This window comes from Nanorana parkeri, unplaced genomic scaffold, assembly GCF_000935625.1.
Source record: "Nanorana parkeri isolate BGI_ZX_2015 unplaced genomic scaffold, ASM93562v1 scaffold1408, whole genome shotgun sequence".
NCBI lineage: Eukaryota > Metazoa > Chordata > Amphibia > Anura > Dicroglossidae > Nanorana > Nanorana parkeri.
Genome location: NW_017307676.1, coordinates 301,682 through 318,350, shown reverse-complemented (window position 1 = coordinate 318,350; position 16,669 = coordinate 301,682). Strand labels below are relative to the sequence as shown.

General features: G+C 44.5%; 1 protein-coding gene across 1 annotated transcript in view; it reads right to left on the bottom strand.

Annotated features, from left to right (window-relative positions):
• CUNH21orf91 (chromosome unknown C21orf91 homolog) overlaps nucleotides 1-13,917 on the bottom strand; it is a 41,645-nt gene extending 27,728 nt beyond the window's left edge. Inside the window, exons 1-2 of the mRNA XM_018569842.1 lie at nucleotides 13,864-13,917; nucleotides 895-1,028 (exon numbers count right to left, since the gene is read on the bottom strand). Of these exons, the coding sequence (XP_018425344.1) occupies nucleotides 895-1,021 (127 nt within the window). The 5' untranslated portion in view covers nucleotides 1,022-1,028; nucleotides 13,864-13,917. The remainder of the gene's footprint in view (nucleotides 1-894; nucleotides 1,029-13,863) is intronic.
• Nucleotides 13,918-16,669: the final 2,752 nt, after the last annotated feature.

Genomic DNA, 16,669 nt, shown 5'->3' with positions numbered 1-16,669 from the left:
TATATATATATATCTCGACAAGTATCGGCACTGGTATCTGAACATCCCTAGCTTTAGATATACTGTACTTTAATTTTTAGAGTTCGGTTATGTGTTAGGGAGCTAAGGATTAAGTGTTAGTCTAGGATCCACCACCCTGATCCCAGATTAATCATGTACTATATTACCGAGCTGTAATGCGCATCCAGCCAGTGATAGTGTGAACTACCATCCTGCAAACTTGTGGAAAGCCAGTGACTCAACGACAGCCCTGGAGCTTGCCCCATTAAGAACATGTCAGCAATGGAAAGAGTCTATCCTCATAGGTTCCCTTTAAGTGCTATAGTTAGGGGGAGGGAGAGGTTAAGTGTTTTTGGGTGACAAATGCTAGAGATAGGTATGATGAAATGATAAAGATAGATGACAGTTGAGGGTGCCCTAGATGTTAACAGGAAAATGTAGGTTTGAAGTGAGTTCTGAAAACTCTGCACCCAAATGCCCAAGTTCTGTCCACCTAAAAATAATGTAGCAGTAAAACTGTGGATTAGCCATTATTAAAGAAGAAAAATGGAGTCTACCTATAGAAAGGGGAGAAGGTGTCCGTAACCAATACGATGCAACCTTTATCTTTTTCGAAACATATTCGAAATTCTAGAAATGTGATTTGGCTGCCATAGTCGACCTTTACTTCCCATATACAGAATAATACAATTATTATCAATCGAAAGATCATTCATTCAGGATAACGATATTTCGAAGACAGAGGACACTTCACAATTGATAATACATTTTTGCATCAAAGAATCAGAGATGTCCTGACAAATTCTCAAAATGGGACAAAAATAGCAATTCTGGACTGAGGCATCGTTCATCCATGCCCCATCATGTAAACATAACCAGACAAGTCAATCTTACCCTCAATACTCAGCTCAAAACAGATGTGGCAAAATGACAGGGTCTCGATGTCAGTACCCAGCTTGCAGATACTGCATACATTGTCGTCATTCAAGTCAATGTTCACAAACTGCTCCTCTTCAGCCATGGTGCCCCTGAGACAAAAGAAAAAAAAAAACAGTTTATTACCAGAAAACAGAAGGGAAAGGATAAAGGTCTAGGCAAACACAGCTGCCTGGGCAGCCAGAGCACTAACAACTTTGTATACAACATAGAAAAGTTTCATGTGCATTGAACTGTCAAAACAAGTTTAGCCCACCTAGTAGATACATAAAGACAAATCAGACATAATTCTCAGGCTCTTTGGATTTCCCAGAGCTCTTTGTGTTCTTTTAACTAATAAACCAAGATACCCATACATGAGTCACTTGTATGCATCTGGTGAAGGGAAGCGATAAGTGGACATGGCTTGGCTCTAGTAGTTGTTGCTCAACCTCAAACTCAGGTGCGTTACAACCTTAAAGTGAATCTAGTGTGAAAGATGGTAAAGATTCCAAGCGAATGGAGGTGCGGCCTTTAGAAGCTTGCTGAATGCCGAGCTCCAGCACTTTCTTGTAGTACCAAAGCTGGTCCACCCCTACCTGCTTCCTGTTCGTTTCTATTGGCCAGTGAGGTAGCCCATCATTGTGGGGATGGCAAGAACCAACACTACCCAAAGTGTTGCAGGTTGCCTATTAGAACACCCAGGTATTCGGCCGTAACTGCAGAGTTTTGGTGACAGAGTTTCTTTAATAACAAAGAAAAATTAGTATCAGAGAGGCACACAGAAGAGCCTTTAAAATGGCACAGGGAACAACATGCACCTTGTGATGTTTGCTCTTAAGGCCACCATAAACGGCTCAATATTCTCTTGCTGAGCCCGAAGGCTGAACCATAAGTAAATCAATAATTTCCCCCATCCATATGAACAGCACTGATGGTGGAGTCTTCACTGTTGGATATTGTATGCAGTCGCTGCGCAGGTAATAATTTTTAACTTGGCTCAGTCGATGGTTGAATTTACCTTTTACCTTCAAAGTTTTAAATGGCTGTTCAAATTTGCGATAGCTGAATACCCATGACACATAGCCATCCATTCTTAAGTTGCCTATTTAAAGATAGGACAGGTGCTTGGTAAAAGCTAAGGGTGAAGATCCATGAAGTCTGAGGGTCCACTTCAAATGTTAGGTTAAATAAGTTGGTTTTCTTTATCTGAAATCCCAAATTCAGTAAACCACAGCAATCAGAAATTCTGGTTGGCTGTTGTGGTAAAATATTTATTGTACACTTTCTGTACATATCTTTACTGAATAAGCCTACATGAGTTGTATGTACTGTATATTGGAATTTAACGTTGAACTTTAGGCAAACAGATTAATACACAGTTGAAATACAAATTCATCTCCACTTTCTCGGTCTTTACAGATTACATTGCAGTTAAAGGTCTTTGCAGCCTGGTCCATGGCCCCCTAGTCTAAGGCCGGACAATGAAGGAGTTACAACACACGAAGGGAGTCATCCCTGTTCTCTTCCCTCCTGCAGGTTCAAGAACCCCAATTGGCACCCCTCCTGCTCCTAATCTGATGTGCAAGAGATTACAGCAGGCTGATCTAGACAAATTCAGGCACTTGAGCTGGCTCTACAGAAGGCTGATTTAGACCTTATATAAAAAGGCACCAGCATCACATTAAGTATTTAGAACAAGCATTGTGAAAGATAAAAATGCTTTGTTATTATGCTCCAAAATATTTTATTTATTTCTTTAAGAAACACTGCATATCCTTTTTCTGCACCGCCTCTTCTGAATAGGAACTTCTACAGTTTTTTTTTGTGCTGCAGGATCTTCTAAGTCCAGGTCATTTCCAACAATGCATTGTGCCAAATGTCATGTGCAGCTGGGCTCTAAACTGGTGGGTGGGACATCAGGCATAAGGGGGTGGAGCTGTGAGGGAGCAGTGAAAAAAAACAAAAACATTGTACTAGTTTCCGAGCACCGTGTTTCAGCCTGTGTGACTACAATGGGAGATTAGGAAGGCAGAATTAAATCTCAATACAATTTAGTAAACTTAACACGAGATTGTAGTCCATCACAGGAGTGATCTTGGGGCGGTGACTACTTTACAACACACAGGCACCATGGGGAACAAAAGTAGGAAGGAAGGAGAGTGTCAGCACCAATTCAGAGATGATTTGAGGATCTACAGCCGAGTGATACACAAATAAGATACATTTTTGTTAAAAGGAGAATTATGGGGTGAGTGAAAAACACTAAAGACAAAGCTGACACAGGTCAGCTCTATAGATCAGGTAGTCAATGAACACATACCGCCGCCGAGTTTCTGATTCTCTCCCTGCAGAGATCGGTGACTGCTTCCTGCAGGGAGTCACCACTCCCCGCAGGGATTCCTCCCTCCCTCCAGTCAGGGCTGGAGGAACGAACAGGGAGGGGGCGGGCACAGCTGGCTTTCCTCTAGAGAGGCAGAGCTAGCTGTCAATCAGCCAGCAGGATGGATCTCAACAGTATTGTCGGGATACATCCCGGCTGTGCACATAGCGGCCAATCTAAGATTTAACTCCTGAGTTTAGTGTCACTTAATGATTTTTATTTAACACATATCTGGATTAGTGTCTTCTTACAGCTGCCCAACGTTGAGCTTTATTGGTTTACTAGTCCCATAAAAACAAGTGTACAGAAGCTTCTGCGGGTAGAGGTCATGTCTGTCATGCTCTGGAAAAGCGTATTGCTGATATGATGATATATTTGATAACTGTGAAGGACCAAGCTGTCAGAACAGCAACTTAGAGGACCGGCACTCTAAATTCCACCCCATTTCCAGGTCACAATGACTTACTGGACTTTTTTTTCATCAATGAGCATGGATGTACTGAAGTGAGAAATGTTCTTGTCAAAAAAGGGCCTGCGATCAAAGCGACGGTATATAATTTGCAAGCCAGCCTAGAGTTCAAACAGCTTGTTGTAGAAATAATCAAGCGGAAAATGCTAGCAGTACTGAACAGCCTCTAACACTTCCACAGCAATGAACCGTGTCCCAAAGGCCGGGGGTCAATGGCTTTTATGGTGGCTGAACACAGAGAAATCCAGTGTTTTATGGGGCCGTGAGTGCCAGCACAGAACATCATGCACAGGGGTGTCCTAGAGCTTGCATAACTAACAGTTTTGTTTTGGATGTTCGGCGTATGTTTCCTATTGACTCAGGCTCATGATATAACAACGTACAAAGAAGATGACAAATTCTGTTTGGGAGTTGTCCAATTAAAATTCCTAGTTATGAAAACAAATTAGCACATACTGAAGCATTGTGTGCGATATGTTACACCACACCGCTACAGCAAATGGACAGGAATCCTGTCAGGTAAAAACACAACGCCTGCAACTGTATAGCAGACATATAGGGCCCGTTCACACCAGATGCAGTGCGTTCTGGCCCGATTCTGGCCGGCTCACTTTTCTGTGGGGCAGGAGGGGGCATGGCGGGCCATTGAAGTGAATGGCACCGTAGCCACGCCCTCCGGCTGCAATGAGTTCGGCCGCACGGGAACGCAAGACACATTATGCCTGCCTCTCTCAGAATACAATGACGTGTGTGTGTTGCCCCATCTATACGGTTATTGAGCATGAGGAAAACGAGCGATTTTGTCTTGTTCAGCCCTGCTGCCAGGGTATGACCGGCTTAAATGTCCTGAGGGGATCAGTCACCTTGAGAGAAAGTGATGACATATCCAACATTTTACCAGGACAAGAGTTGAGGGAAAGACTTCATACGAGTACACCAGTTCTGGTGGAGGAGGGTTGTTCCCCTCACTTTGCAGAGGTTTCCTCTCATGTTTTGTGCATCCCCAGGTTGGGATGTAAAGGAAAATTTCCCCAAAGGGTCACGGACTGGAAAAAAAAAACTGCCAGGAGTTTTAACCCTTTCCTGCTCTATCTAAAACTCAAAAAAGGAGCTCTGGCTTTACATACACTTTAAAAGAAAAAAGAAAAAAAAAAATGTAAAACCAGCACAGGAAGCGGGGTGACTAAGGAAAGGACAGGTGGGGAAAAGTCAGCATTTCCCAAAAAAATTGTACAGACATTCCTCATTTACCGACTTACCTGTTTTGCGACCACTCGCACTTACAACCCACCTCGGGCCTTACGTGCGCCGTGGCGGCGGCAGTGACGTCTTGCCGGCGGAAGTGATGTACTCCGTTCTTCACTGCAGGTCTCAGTAAGTATTTTATTGCCTGATGTACAGTACATCTGCAACACTATACAGTACTGTACTGTATAGAGTTCTGTACTTAACGACCAATTTGTTTACCGACCTGGTCGTAGGAACGGAACTCGGTCGTTAAGTGAGGAATACCTTTATTGTGTATTTTTTACCTGGATCTTACTCGCGCTTCCACAATGTTCTGTAAGTAACACTGCAGTGCAGGATGATTACCTTGCAGCACAAAACATCCCACTCTCATCTGGATTCCTGACACGCAAGGTATTAAGGAGTACCTGATACAGATTTTAGCTAGATATACTTTCCATTTTTAGAGCTCGTGTATACCTCATTGCAATGTGCCACAGTCTACGCCAGGCATAGGCAAACTCCATCCCTCCAGCTGTGGTGAAACTACAAATGCCATAAGGTATTGCCATAGGTATGACTCCCAGAGCCAGATGCATGATGGGATTTGTGTTTTCACCACAGCTGGAGTTTTCCTATCCCTGGTCTACACTCCTTTCGTGTGTTCATGCGTGTTGCGGTCTACCGCGTTAAGCAGCCCACTCAAAATGGAGGGTCTGTAACACACTTCAACGCACAAAAAAGTAGGTCTTTGTGTCTTGTGCTGTGTTGCAGTGAAGTGGTTCAACCCTAGGAGCTTTTGAGCAGTTCAAAAAACGCTTTTAACTGCCCAACACAAGAAATCCCATGATTTTCAATGGCCCTGGTTCACACCTGAGGAGAAAACCGCCAGCAGGAAAATGCAAAATGCCCGAAAAGGTACAGGAGCTTCTTTGGGCGGTTAAAAACACTTTTTTCCCCCCCATAGACTTCATTGCAAATGCCCAAAAAACGTGGGGCAGAAGCATGTTGCACATTATCGTGAGCGTTTTTCCATTGCCCGCATTGTGGAACATTGTGTTGTGCACATTAAAAATGTGCACAACACACAAATAACCACTCACAGAAACGCGCCGACTAGGTTTGAATCAGGCCTAAGGAGGTGTGTTGGGGTGCAATTTAAAGCCCATCTCCGGGATTTAAGGAGAACTATGAGATGAGTGATTTCCACTCACCTCATAGTTCTAGCCGACCTGTGACAATGAGACTGTCACAGGTCGGCTCAGTAGATCGGGAGGTGAGCGAACACATACCAGGTTCGCTCACCTCTCGATCCTGTCACGGCTCTCTGCCGTGACAGGGGGAGGGCTGGATTCCCCTCTCCCCACTGTAGTTCGCGGTATACTGAGCTTAGGGTAACGGGAGGACGCTAGTTTGTGTCCTCCCGTTACCCTAACGAGAATTATGGGGAACAACACTGACCCCATAGTTCTCCTTTACGCTGAACCCCCTTCTAGATGATGGCCATTTAAAGCCAGTCACACGGTTCTCCTGTACAGAGTCTTCTGCTTTGTTTACTTATCGGGAGCTCTTTTTCAGACATCCATGTCACTGCCTGAGTGACATAGACACTTCATTGGCACCCGGGTCAGTAGGGAACCAGCAGTCTTGGGTTCCGTGGCAGTGCTGCATAACGCCACCATCTTCCCCCTTTAAATGAATGTCACCACATTTTCTTTAGTCGTGTCAATGGAGCAGTGTCAATGGAGGAGGCTTCTAAGATCATCTTGCTGGCTCCTGCATTGGACAGACCGGCTCCCTTATAACTTGCCCACCCCTGACTTATCACAACCTGTGGTATAGTCGGTGCAGGTATAAGGTCTCTAAAATGAGACATACCTGGACTACAGGGGATTTTCCCCCAATTTTCCCAGGGTTTCCCCTTGAACTTTACCATTTTGTATTTCTATAAACTCCCTGTGTGTCTGGAAAACGTGGAATACACTTTCTGCAATCCATTGTGTCCAACAAACATAATCAGGAAGCCGCACACTGCCCATTGTGAAAAGCTTTGTAAGTACACTTAGCATGAGACAGACCGGGAAGGAGAGGGGGGGGTGGGGCGCTGGGGCAGAAGAATGAAGCTCTGGAAACTTTTAACAAAAACATCCTGAAAAATGAGAAATAAACAAACATAAAACTTTCCTCATTTCCATCTGCGGAGGGATCCCAGGGAGCCGCAGATCATGATTTATATCAGCATATTATATGTTTAGTCTACACTTCCAGAACTTGCTAAATTCTGCCGGCTGATTTAGGACTGTCTGCACAGGCTCCCAAATCCAAGATGGCAGCACAGGCAAAAACTGCGAGGAAGACCGCACTGGATTTCAGTTTTTCTTTTTCAAACTCAGCAGCTACAGTACTTGTAGCTGCTATCTTAAAACAGAACAGGGAAAATTATTATTAACCCTTGCAGTGTGGCTACCCCCGCACTGCAAGGGTTAGCTGCTCGTTTTGCTCTAGGGCTGAAAAAAAAGTTATACTCACCCGATCCTCCAAGCCAGCAGGCTGCAACAGTGCTCCCTCAAGCATCTTTTCCCCTACGCTGCAGAAATGAAATGTCCCTTGGCGTCTCCACATTCTATACACTATGTACAGAACCTGATGGCTCAGGGATCTTAGACCGTTGCAGCAGAGGAGGAGAGAGACTCCAGGGACTGGTCTAAGAGCCATCCAAATAAAAAAGGATCAGGTGAGTATAACTTTTTTTTATTATTATTTTCCTCCCTAGACACAAATGAGCACTTGACTGAGGTAGCCCCACTGCAAGGGCTAATCATTTCCCCCATTCTTGATATCCAGGTGAAGTTCCTATTTAACGTGAACCTGTGATGTGGCCATGAATGAAAGTCGCCTACACAGGGCTACGGATTCTGCATTTAACTGTGCTGGCTTGCCCATAGATGTCGCATGGAGTAAATCACAGGTTCCGCTATAACCAAAGTACTGGGGATCGCCCTAGCATTTGGGCGAGCACTCGTACTCGCCCAAATGCTCCGATGCCTAGCCCGATACTTCTGGTATCAAGAAGCCGGGCAGCGCGTCATTACATGCTGCCCGGCTTCCTGATTGGCCGGGAAGCTGGCCCCATGCTCTCTCGTCACTTGTCATTACACAGCACAGCACTTTCTCATTGGCCAGAAAGCCGGCTCCATGCTTTCTCGTCCCCTAGTGAAGCATTACACGCCGCCTGGCTTCCCGAATGGGACTTCCGGTACTCGGTCCTGGGGGGTGCCGAAAAAAAATATCGGTACTCGATACCGAAATACCAGTATCGGCGCATTCCTACCAGAGAGACAGCAGGAAGTGAGGGGGAAAAAATAAATAAAAATCTATCCAAAGTGAGGGAATCCCCTTATTAGACAGTCACAGAACACCGGGGATTTCCCCTCACCTCTAGTTTTGGTGACAACTCTAAAATGTAGCATTTCCTATCATCTTCTGTGCCGGGGGCAGTGGACATCAGGACAAAACTAAATTTAAAAAAAAAAGGTTTTGGCTTTAGAAACTCTACCAAAGTAGAGCAAAGACAATTGATGTGCAGTAAACCACAGCAACCAGATATCACCTTCCATAAGTTGACGCAATTAAAGAAGAACTCCGTGAAAATTCGATATTACCCCTGCAGTGAGGCTACCCCTGCACTGCAAGTGTTAAACTGCCCATTTTCATCTAGAGACTGAAATAAAAGTACACTCACCTGATTCTCTGAGCTGGGCAGGCTGTTAAAGCGCTCCCTTCAACCTGTCCCCGCCTTCACCGCAGCGATGGAATGCCCCTCTCAGTGTCCTCACATCCTATGCACAGTGCATAGAATGGGATGATTCAAGGATCATTAAACCTCTGCAGAGGAGAGGGAGAGAGGCTGGAAGGACTGGTCTAAGAGCAAGCTGGCCCTGAGGATCAGGTGAGTATAACACTTTCATTTTAGCACCTTCGCAAAAACAAGTACTTAACCCTTGCCGTGCTAGGGTAGCCCTGCTGCAAGGGTTAAAGTGACATTAAAGGCTGTTTTTTTATTCCCACCACCCAATGTTAGTGTAAGGACTTACCTTAAATGATGTTTCTTTATTCGATCATCTTCTTCCTTACTGTCCTTTTCAGCTGTCCCTCCTGACTCCTCTGTCCTCCTCTTCTCCCATGTCCCACGTTGTCTGTGAGGGTGCACGCTGCTCCATAGACTTACCTTGTGTCTCTCCTCGTCTCCCGGCCGAACATCTGAACTGTGCATGCACCCGCCCCATCATCCTTTGCGGCCGCCCGAGACTCCTCACATGTTCGGACGGGAGCGCGCAGAGAAGACACAAGTTTAAAAAAAAAAAAAAAACACCTTTTGAAACAGGTTTAATGTTTTTGCATATATCTACTCCTTGCTAGCCATAGATATATGCAAAAACACGCGAGGGTTTAAAAGGAGAACTATGGGGTCAGTGTTTTTCCCCTTACCCGGCCCCTCCCCCGTCCGTTCCGCCAGTCAGCGCTGGCAGATCGGAGCGGGGAGAGGGGAATCCAGCCCCTCCCCCTGTCACGGCAGAGAGCCGTGACAGGATCGAGAGGTGAGGGAACCCGGTATGTTTTCCCTCACCTCCCGATCTACTGAGCCGACCTGTGACAGTCTCATTGTCACAGGTCGGCTTAGAACTATGACGTGAGTGGAAATCACTCATGTCATAGTTCTCCTTTAATAACGCTTTAAGAAAAGTTTTTCTTCTTTAAAGGAGATTGCAATTAGCTTTTGAAACACAGTCATAAATTCACGCTACGACTAGTCATGAAGTTTAATACAAAGGTGGCAGACCACTTCCTGCTCGGCTCTTTGAGGTCAGAGATTCATTAAGGTTTCAGAAAGTTACCGATACCCAAGGGAACATTGTGTCTGCAAGTATGAACACATATGATCAGGTTGTTTCTAATGTATAGTGCAAGCCTGCCGCTGCCAAGAACATTGCAGTCTGTAGCAGCAACTACAGATTCTCTGCCTCCGGCCCCTCCATGAACCCCCTCTGCACCTATTTGGTCTTCCATACATACGTTTTGGTGGTGGGCGCTCCGTTCTGCTGCACTGAAAGGCACTCATGTAATGCTGTGCGAGATCTGTGTAGTGCAGAAGTAAGGTAAGCCCAGGAAGGGGTGATGACATACCACATTGCAGCCTGGGCTCACAGGAATAGAAGCAGAGCAAGGCATTATGGGGCATGTAGTCCTGGGCAGGCTGGCTATGTATATGGCTAGGAACTGGGTGCACATACTGGAAATGGTCTCCAGGGCCCCTCAAAGCCACATGGGGAGCCCAGATTTCAGTGCATGAAAATGCATGTTTAAAAGCCGATTTGTGTAAACAAATATTATTATACAGGATTTATATAGAATCAGTTTGCACAGCACTTTACAATATAAGGACCTTATATAGGTGGGGGTAAAGAGTTCCAGATGATAGGAGAGACTCTAGAGTAGAGAAGTCCTGGAGGTGAGCATGGGAGGAGTTGACGAGGGAGCTGGAAAGCAGGAGGTCTTTGGAAGAGTGGAGGGGACGGTTGAGACAAGGTTTGAGATATAGCCGGGGGCTGAGTTGTGGATGGCTTCATAAGTGGTTTTTAATATTTTGAATTTTATCCTTTGGGTGAGTGGAAGCCAGTGCAGGGTCTCATTCATGATAGATTGAAGGAGGGGGATAGCCTGTGTAGAGGTAGGGCAATGAGGAGGGAGTTGCAATAGTCAAGACGAGAGATAACAAGAGAGTGGATGAGCAGTTTGCGGTTTCATTGGTGAGGAAGGAGCGTATTTTGCAGATGTTACGAAGGTGAAGGCGGCAGGATTTGGATAGTGATTGGATGTGGGGAAGAAAGGTGAGGTCCGAGTCAAGGATGACAACTAGTAACTTGGCATGAGGGGAGGGATGGATAGTTGTGTTATCAATGTCAAGGGAAAAGTTGGGGGAAGGAGCACAGGCAGGAGGAAATATCATGAGCTCAGTTTTTGAAAGGTTGAGTTTTAAGAAGTGTTGTTACATCCAGACTGATATGTCAGTTAGTAGATTAGTGACACGAGAGGACACTGAGGGGGTGATTTGTGGAGTGGAAAGATATATTTGAGTGTCATTGGCATAGAGATGGTATTGGAAGCCATGTGAGGTTATTAACTGACCAAGGGAGGTGGTGTAGATAGAAAATAGAAGGGGTCCAAGGACTGAGCCTTGGGGGAACCCTACAGAAAAAGGAAAAGGAGAGGAGGAGTTAGATTTGTAGGTGACACTAAAGGAGCGCTTAGATAGGTCGGAGGTTTAGTATACTAATTTGTATTGAGATTGTAGTCCGTCACAGGAGCGAGCTTGGAGCGGTGACTACTTTACAACACAAAACACATACAGGTGAAACTCGATTAGAATATCGTGCAAAGTTCATTTATTTCACTAATGCAACTTAAAAAGGTGAAACTAATATATGAGATAGACTCATTACATGCAAAGCAAGATAATTCAAGCCGTGATTTGTCATAATTGTGATGATTATGGCTTACAGCTCATGAAAACCCCAAGAACCCCAAATCCACAACCTCAAAAAAGTAGATTATTACATGCAATCAATAAAACAAGGATTGTACATAGAACAATATCGGACCTCTGAAAAGTACAAGCATGCATATGTACTCAGTACTTGGTTTGGGCCCCTTTTGCAGCACTTACTGCAATTACTTTTGCACGATATTCTAATTATTCGAGTTTCACCTGTAGAAGCCCACCACACTCCTGACTGGTGAAAGAAACCAAAACATTTGGGTGGGTGCTAAAATGGCAGCGGATGTCTCCGCAAAATGAATCAAGGTAAAGAGTACACACACACACACACACACAGGGACCATGGGGAACAAAAGTAGCCCCCCTCCAGAAGGAAGGATAGTGTCAGCACCAATTCAGAGATGATTTGAGGATCTACAGCCGAGTGATACACAAATAAGTAACGTTTTTGTTCATAGTTAAGGTTATTTTATGTATTTTTAAGATTTCACTGCTGAGTTTAGCATCACTTGAACCAATTTGACACTAATTGAACTTAATGCGCAGGCACTGTGTTGCGATTTCTTGTAGTGCAGCATCAGAACGGGCTGCTCTTACTTTTTCAGCATGTTAGTGTGAACTGAAGCAATAGGACAGAAGGTAATCGCCTTATGTTTTTGATGGAAAATGCTGCCGGACACATATGGTGTGAATGGACTTGTGAAGCAAAGTGTGATCTCTCCCCCCCCCCCCCCATGGTGTCAGCACTCACTTTATTAGCATCACAACAACTCCGGCAGCACACACAGTGAACGGCCATAAACAAAGGAAAGCACAAGTGCAGACACACAATACAGGCAATCCTCTTTGTACTCTGAGTGATATAAAGAATCTTAGAAGAGAAAGAACTTTACATAAATGATCTACATTATGTCATATCAGTCTCACAAACACAATAGAAAGTTGGGGCAGTTACAGTACAATCCCATCACAGTTCTGCAGTGTTTGGAGATCCTTTATTAGTTATGATCACTTCCAATGTACACCTCTGAGATCTACACACCATCAAGTCACACCGCAAGTCACACCGCAAGCCAAAAAAAAGTGTAATTACTAGTAATCGTAGTTGTTGGACACGTCAGTACACACTGCGCCGTATCATAAGGGATGAGCTGAGATGAGGGTTACATGTACTAAAAATTTGAATTTCAGCAAAATGAATTGGAGTCAATGTGTGGGGAGAGCGCACAACTTGCACAGTAACAACTGGGCTTCAAAAAGCTCCTATGGGATACAGAAGCTCCTTTGAACTGTCCTGAATCAGCTCTAGTGCCAGACTGCAATCAAATACACACACAAAAAAGAACAACAATAAAACACACCTACAAAGGAAACATAAGAGGTCTCTCTAGACAGGATTCACACACTTTCCTAAAGGAATCCAATTAGGAATTATGATTACAATTAGGAATCTCATGTGGAAACATTAATAGACATGAAAAAAAACAACTAAACCCCAAAACAAAAAAACACTAAATATAGAAAAATTTATTTTTAAATTAACTTTTCGCTTTAGCAGCTCCATGATCAAGTTTTCACTTCGTTGGAATTTCACCACCGGCCAGAACGATTGGCGAACTCCCTCCGCTCATCCCTACTTATTATCATGGGCAGTAAAGACAGAAGACAAGCACTTTAAGTGGTTTTGTGACGTCATGGTATAGCTCTCTTATTACTGTCAGTGATCTCATAGTACACACTGTGCTTCCTCTTCATCGGGGATATCACACACATTGTATCCATCTGCTATGATCTCAGACTATACACATTACAGTACACAATGTACACACATGAGCAGAGAATGGACTCACCTCTGTCCTAGAGGATAAGGATGATGTCTGATCCCCCCCCTCGTCTCTCCTCCTTACTACACCAGCATGGACATCCCCTATAGCATCACCCACTCTGCTGGATCATACCAACAACCCACAGCCTGGGGGGAGCATTTTCATATAACTAACTACAACAAAAGTAACACAAAACACGCTGCCAGCGAACTTGCACAGACATAGAAGTGGTGGAGCCCTAGAACGGGTGCCGCACAAAGCAGGATACAAACTTGTTACTTACAATTCCTCGCAGCTGTGGTACTTTCCGAGTCAGTAACTAAATCATGCAACACTGTAACAGTGTGAGACTGAACCATTAAACAAGAAAAGGGGGGAAGGAGTAAGGCAATGCTCCTCCCGTCTTGTGATCCTCAGAATAATGTAACAGAAAGTTAATATAGTAAATGTTGCTGTAGGGAAATACATGACAGGCATTGCGTTTTACCTTCGCCGGCTCTCTGTGTTGTTCTCAGTGAATGGTACAGTCCGCCCGGGTATATTCCCAAGGAAAGTACACGCTGCTCTTTACGTCATAGAGAGAGACGGTCTGAGGCTGCACGGAAAGGGACAATGAAAACAGAGAACTCGTGTGGCTCCGCCCACGTGACGTATTGGCTGTCGAGAACGTGGTAGGGGGTACGTCACTGGCCCGCCTTCTTCCTGTGGATACACGCTGAGCAGGTGTTCAGCACCCGCCCGTGTTGTTTTTACAAGTCAGCTGTGTTTTGGTCCCGCACGAGTGGTTTTTAGGCATCACAGATAGCCTGCTGGGTTTAAGTGATGCTGGCGGGAAGAAATAATTCTTCCTGTTTGTTCTATGGCAGTATCTGCTTTGTTGATTAAAGTGAAACTAAAGCCAAATTATTCTGAATAGAATAAGGGAGGGTTACAACCATTGTCAGTGTTTTTTTTGCTATCTGTGTCCTATTGGGGACATTTCCCTTCACTTCTTGTCCCATAGCTACAACAGGAAGTAAAATGAAATCCCTCCAAAGTGAAGGAACTTACTGGTGGTCACATTGGAAGATTTCCCAGGTATTCCTGTTTTGATGACAACTCAAAATGTTGTATTGTCTTTCACGTTGAGTAAAAATGGTAACCAGGACAAATAAAGAGGGGGGATCTCTCTAGGGGGACACATATAGCAATAAAAACCTGACAGGGGTTTTAATCCCTCTCCTCTCTTTTTAAACTAAAAAAAAGTTGTGGCTTCAATTCTACTTTGGTCGAGAAGCTAGCCAATCAGGAAGCCAGGTGGTGAGTCATTACCCACCCCCCGGCTTCCTGATTGGCCAGAAAGCCGGTTCCATGCTCCCTCATATGCTGGAATAGAAGGCTGCATGGTAAGCTCGGCCCGACCACGATCTTGGTCAGCGCGGCCCAACTGCGATCCAGGTCAGCTCAACCCGGCCGCGATCAGGGTCAGCTTGGCTTGGCCGCGACTCTGTGTCGGCTCTGCCAGGCCTATTTACTGGGGCGGGCCTGGATCGGGAGCTCCACCCGCCCCTATGTTAATCAGGAAGCCTGGTGGCGAGTCATTACACGCCACCTGGCTTCCTGAATGGGACTTCCGGTAATCGAGAAAAAAAAAAAAAATATCGGTACTCGTACTCGATACCAAAATAACCTAAAAGTAAAAACTAAATCAGTAACAATAAAATAAAATAATGTATGTACACACACCGTATATACATATATAATCACACACACAGTGTGTTAGAACTTTTCTTTTGTAATGTTTCTGTTCTCTTTTGGTATTATTTGACCTATTTTTGTAAAAGTAGATCACTATATAGTTTGCAGATATATAGTTTTAATCAGTCTGAAAGTCCCTCGAGTGTTTCTCTGGTGGATTGAGGCAGGGAAATAATTGAGATGATTTATAAATCATTCTGCTGGTATGTTTTCATTCATGTGAATTCCTTCCCAATATATAACTAAATATTACAAAAGAAATGTCGCACACATCAGAAGGTAAGGTAAGATTCAGAGATGCGCACGGCTGGAATCCACGATGAACATATATACCGTGTTTCCCCCGAAAATAAGACACTGTCTTATATTTTTGGGGGCTCAAAAAAAAAACACTAGGTCTCATTTTCGGGGTAGGTCTTACTTTTTTTTGTAATGTACAACAATCTACACTTATTCATTTACAACAGTCTACATGTATTCATGTACAAAAATATGGTGATCAGGGGTGTCGTACCTTTCCAAGAGCAATTTGGTAGCCAATCGCTGGCCAGAATGAGCGAAGCACACTTTAACTATCGATTCCTCACAGGCGGAGTGCATTTGGTATCACTGCGCCTGTGACAGGAGCCGGCGCTATAGAGGAAGCATCGGCTTATGCGGCTCTGCTCCCTCCGCTGTCTCCTCGCTTCCTCTAGCGATGGCTTCGTTGGCACCGCCGATTCTCTCCCGCGGCTCTTCAAGTTCCCCCTTATGACACCACCGGCCCTGGGAGTGGTCACAACTAGGTCTTATTTTCGGGGTAGGTCTTATCTTTTAACAATTCCCAAAAATAGTAGTAGGTGTTATTTTCGGGGTAGGTCTTATTTTCAGGGGAAACACTGTAAATATTGCACTTAGATCTTATTCAAATATAACTTTTATTGTTTCACTTTAAAAACCTTTTGGAATATAAATATACAGTATTGTTATAAAAGTCATCCACATATGTTTATAAATAAAGTGCAGTCCCCAGTACAAAAAGCAGTTCCATGTTTTACCTCCAGTAAGTTGGCTCTGCTGCTGCAGATTTGTGTGTTTACAGTCCATAGTATAAGAACCTTGGCTCCTAGGACCAAGGTCAGCTGACCTTGCACTATCAGCAGTTGGCCTCGCTGGCTCTCAAAATACCTGAACAATGCCTGCATCCAATCAGATAGTTTAGGTATTTTGACAGCCAGCGAGGCCGACTAGCAAGATACTGAAGCTTGGCCCAGTGGGAGATTCCTCCATCCGCACAGTTTAGCATAGATGGAGGAATCTGTTGCACTTTTTCCAGCTGACTATAGAAAATCTGCAGATAATATATAGGTGTATGGCCAGCTTTAGCTGAGTTAGAAAAATTCTCCAATTCGGCTCACTTTCCAGTTCAGCTATGTTGTCCTAGATTGTTCCCTTCTCCTGCCTTCTCCATACTCTTCACACTTTTGTCAATAGACCATTTATTGTGGTTTGCAAGCTAACCCAGACATTGCAGTCTCCAGGGGCACAGGCCTAAGGCTCCAATCTGGGAGTAACCT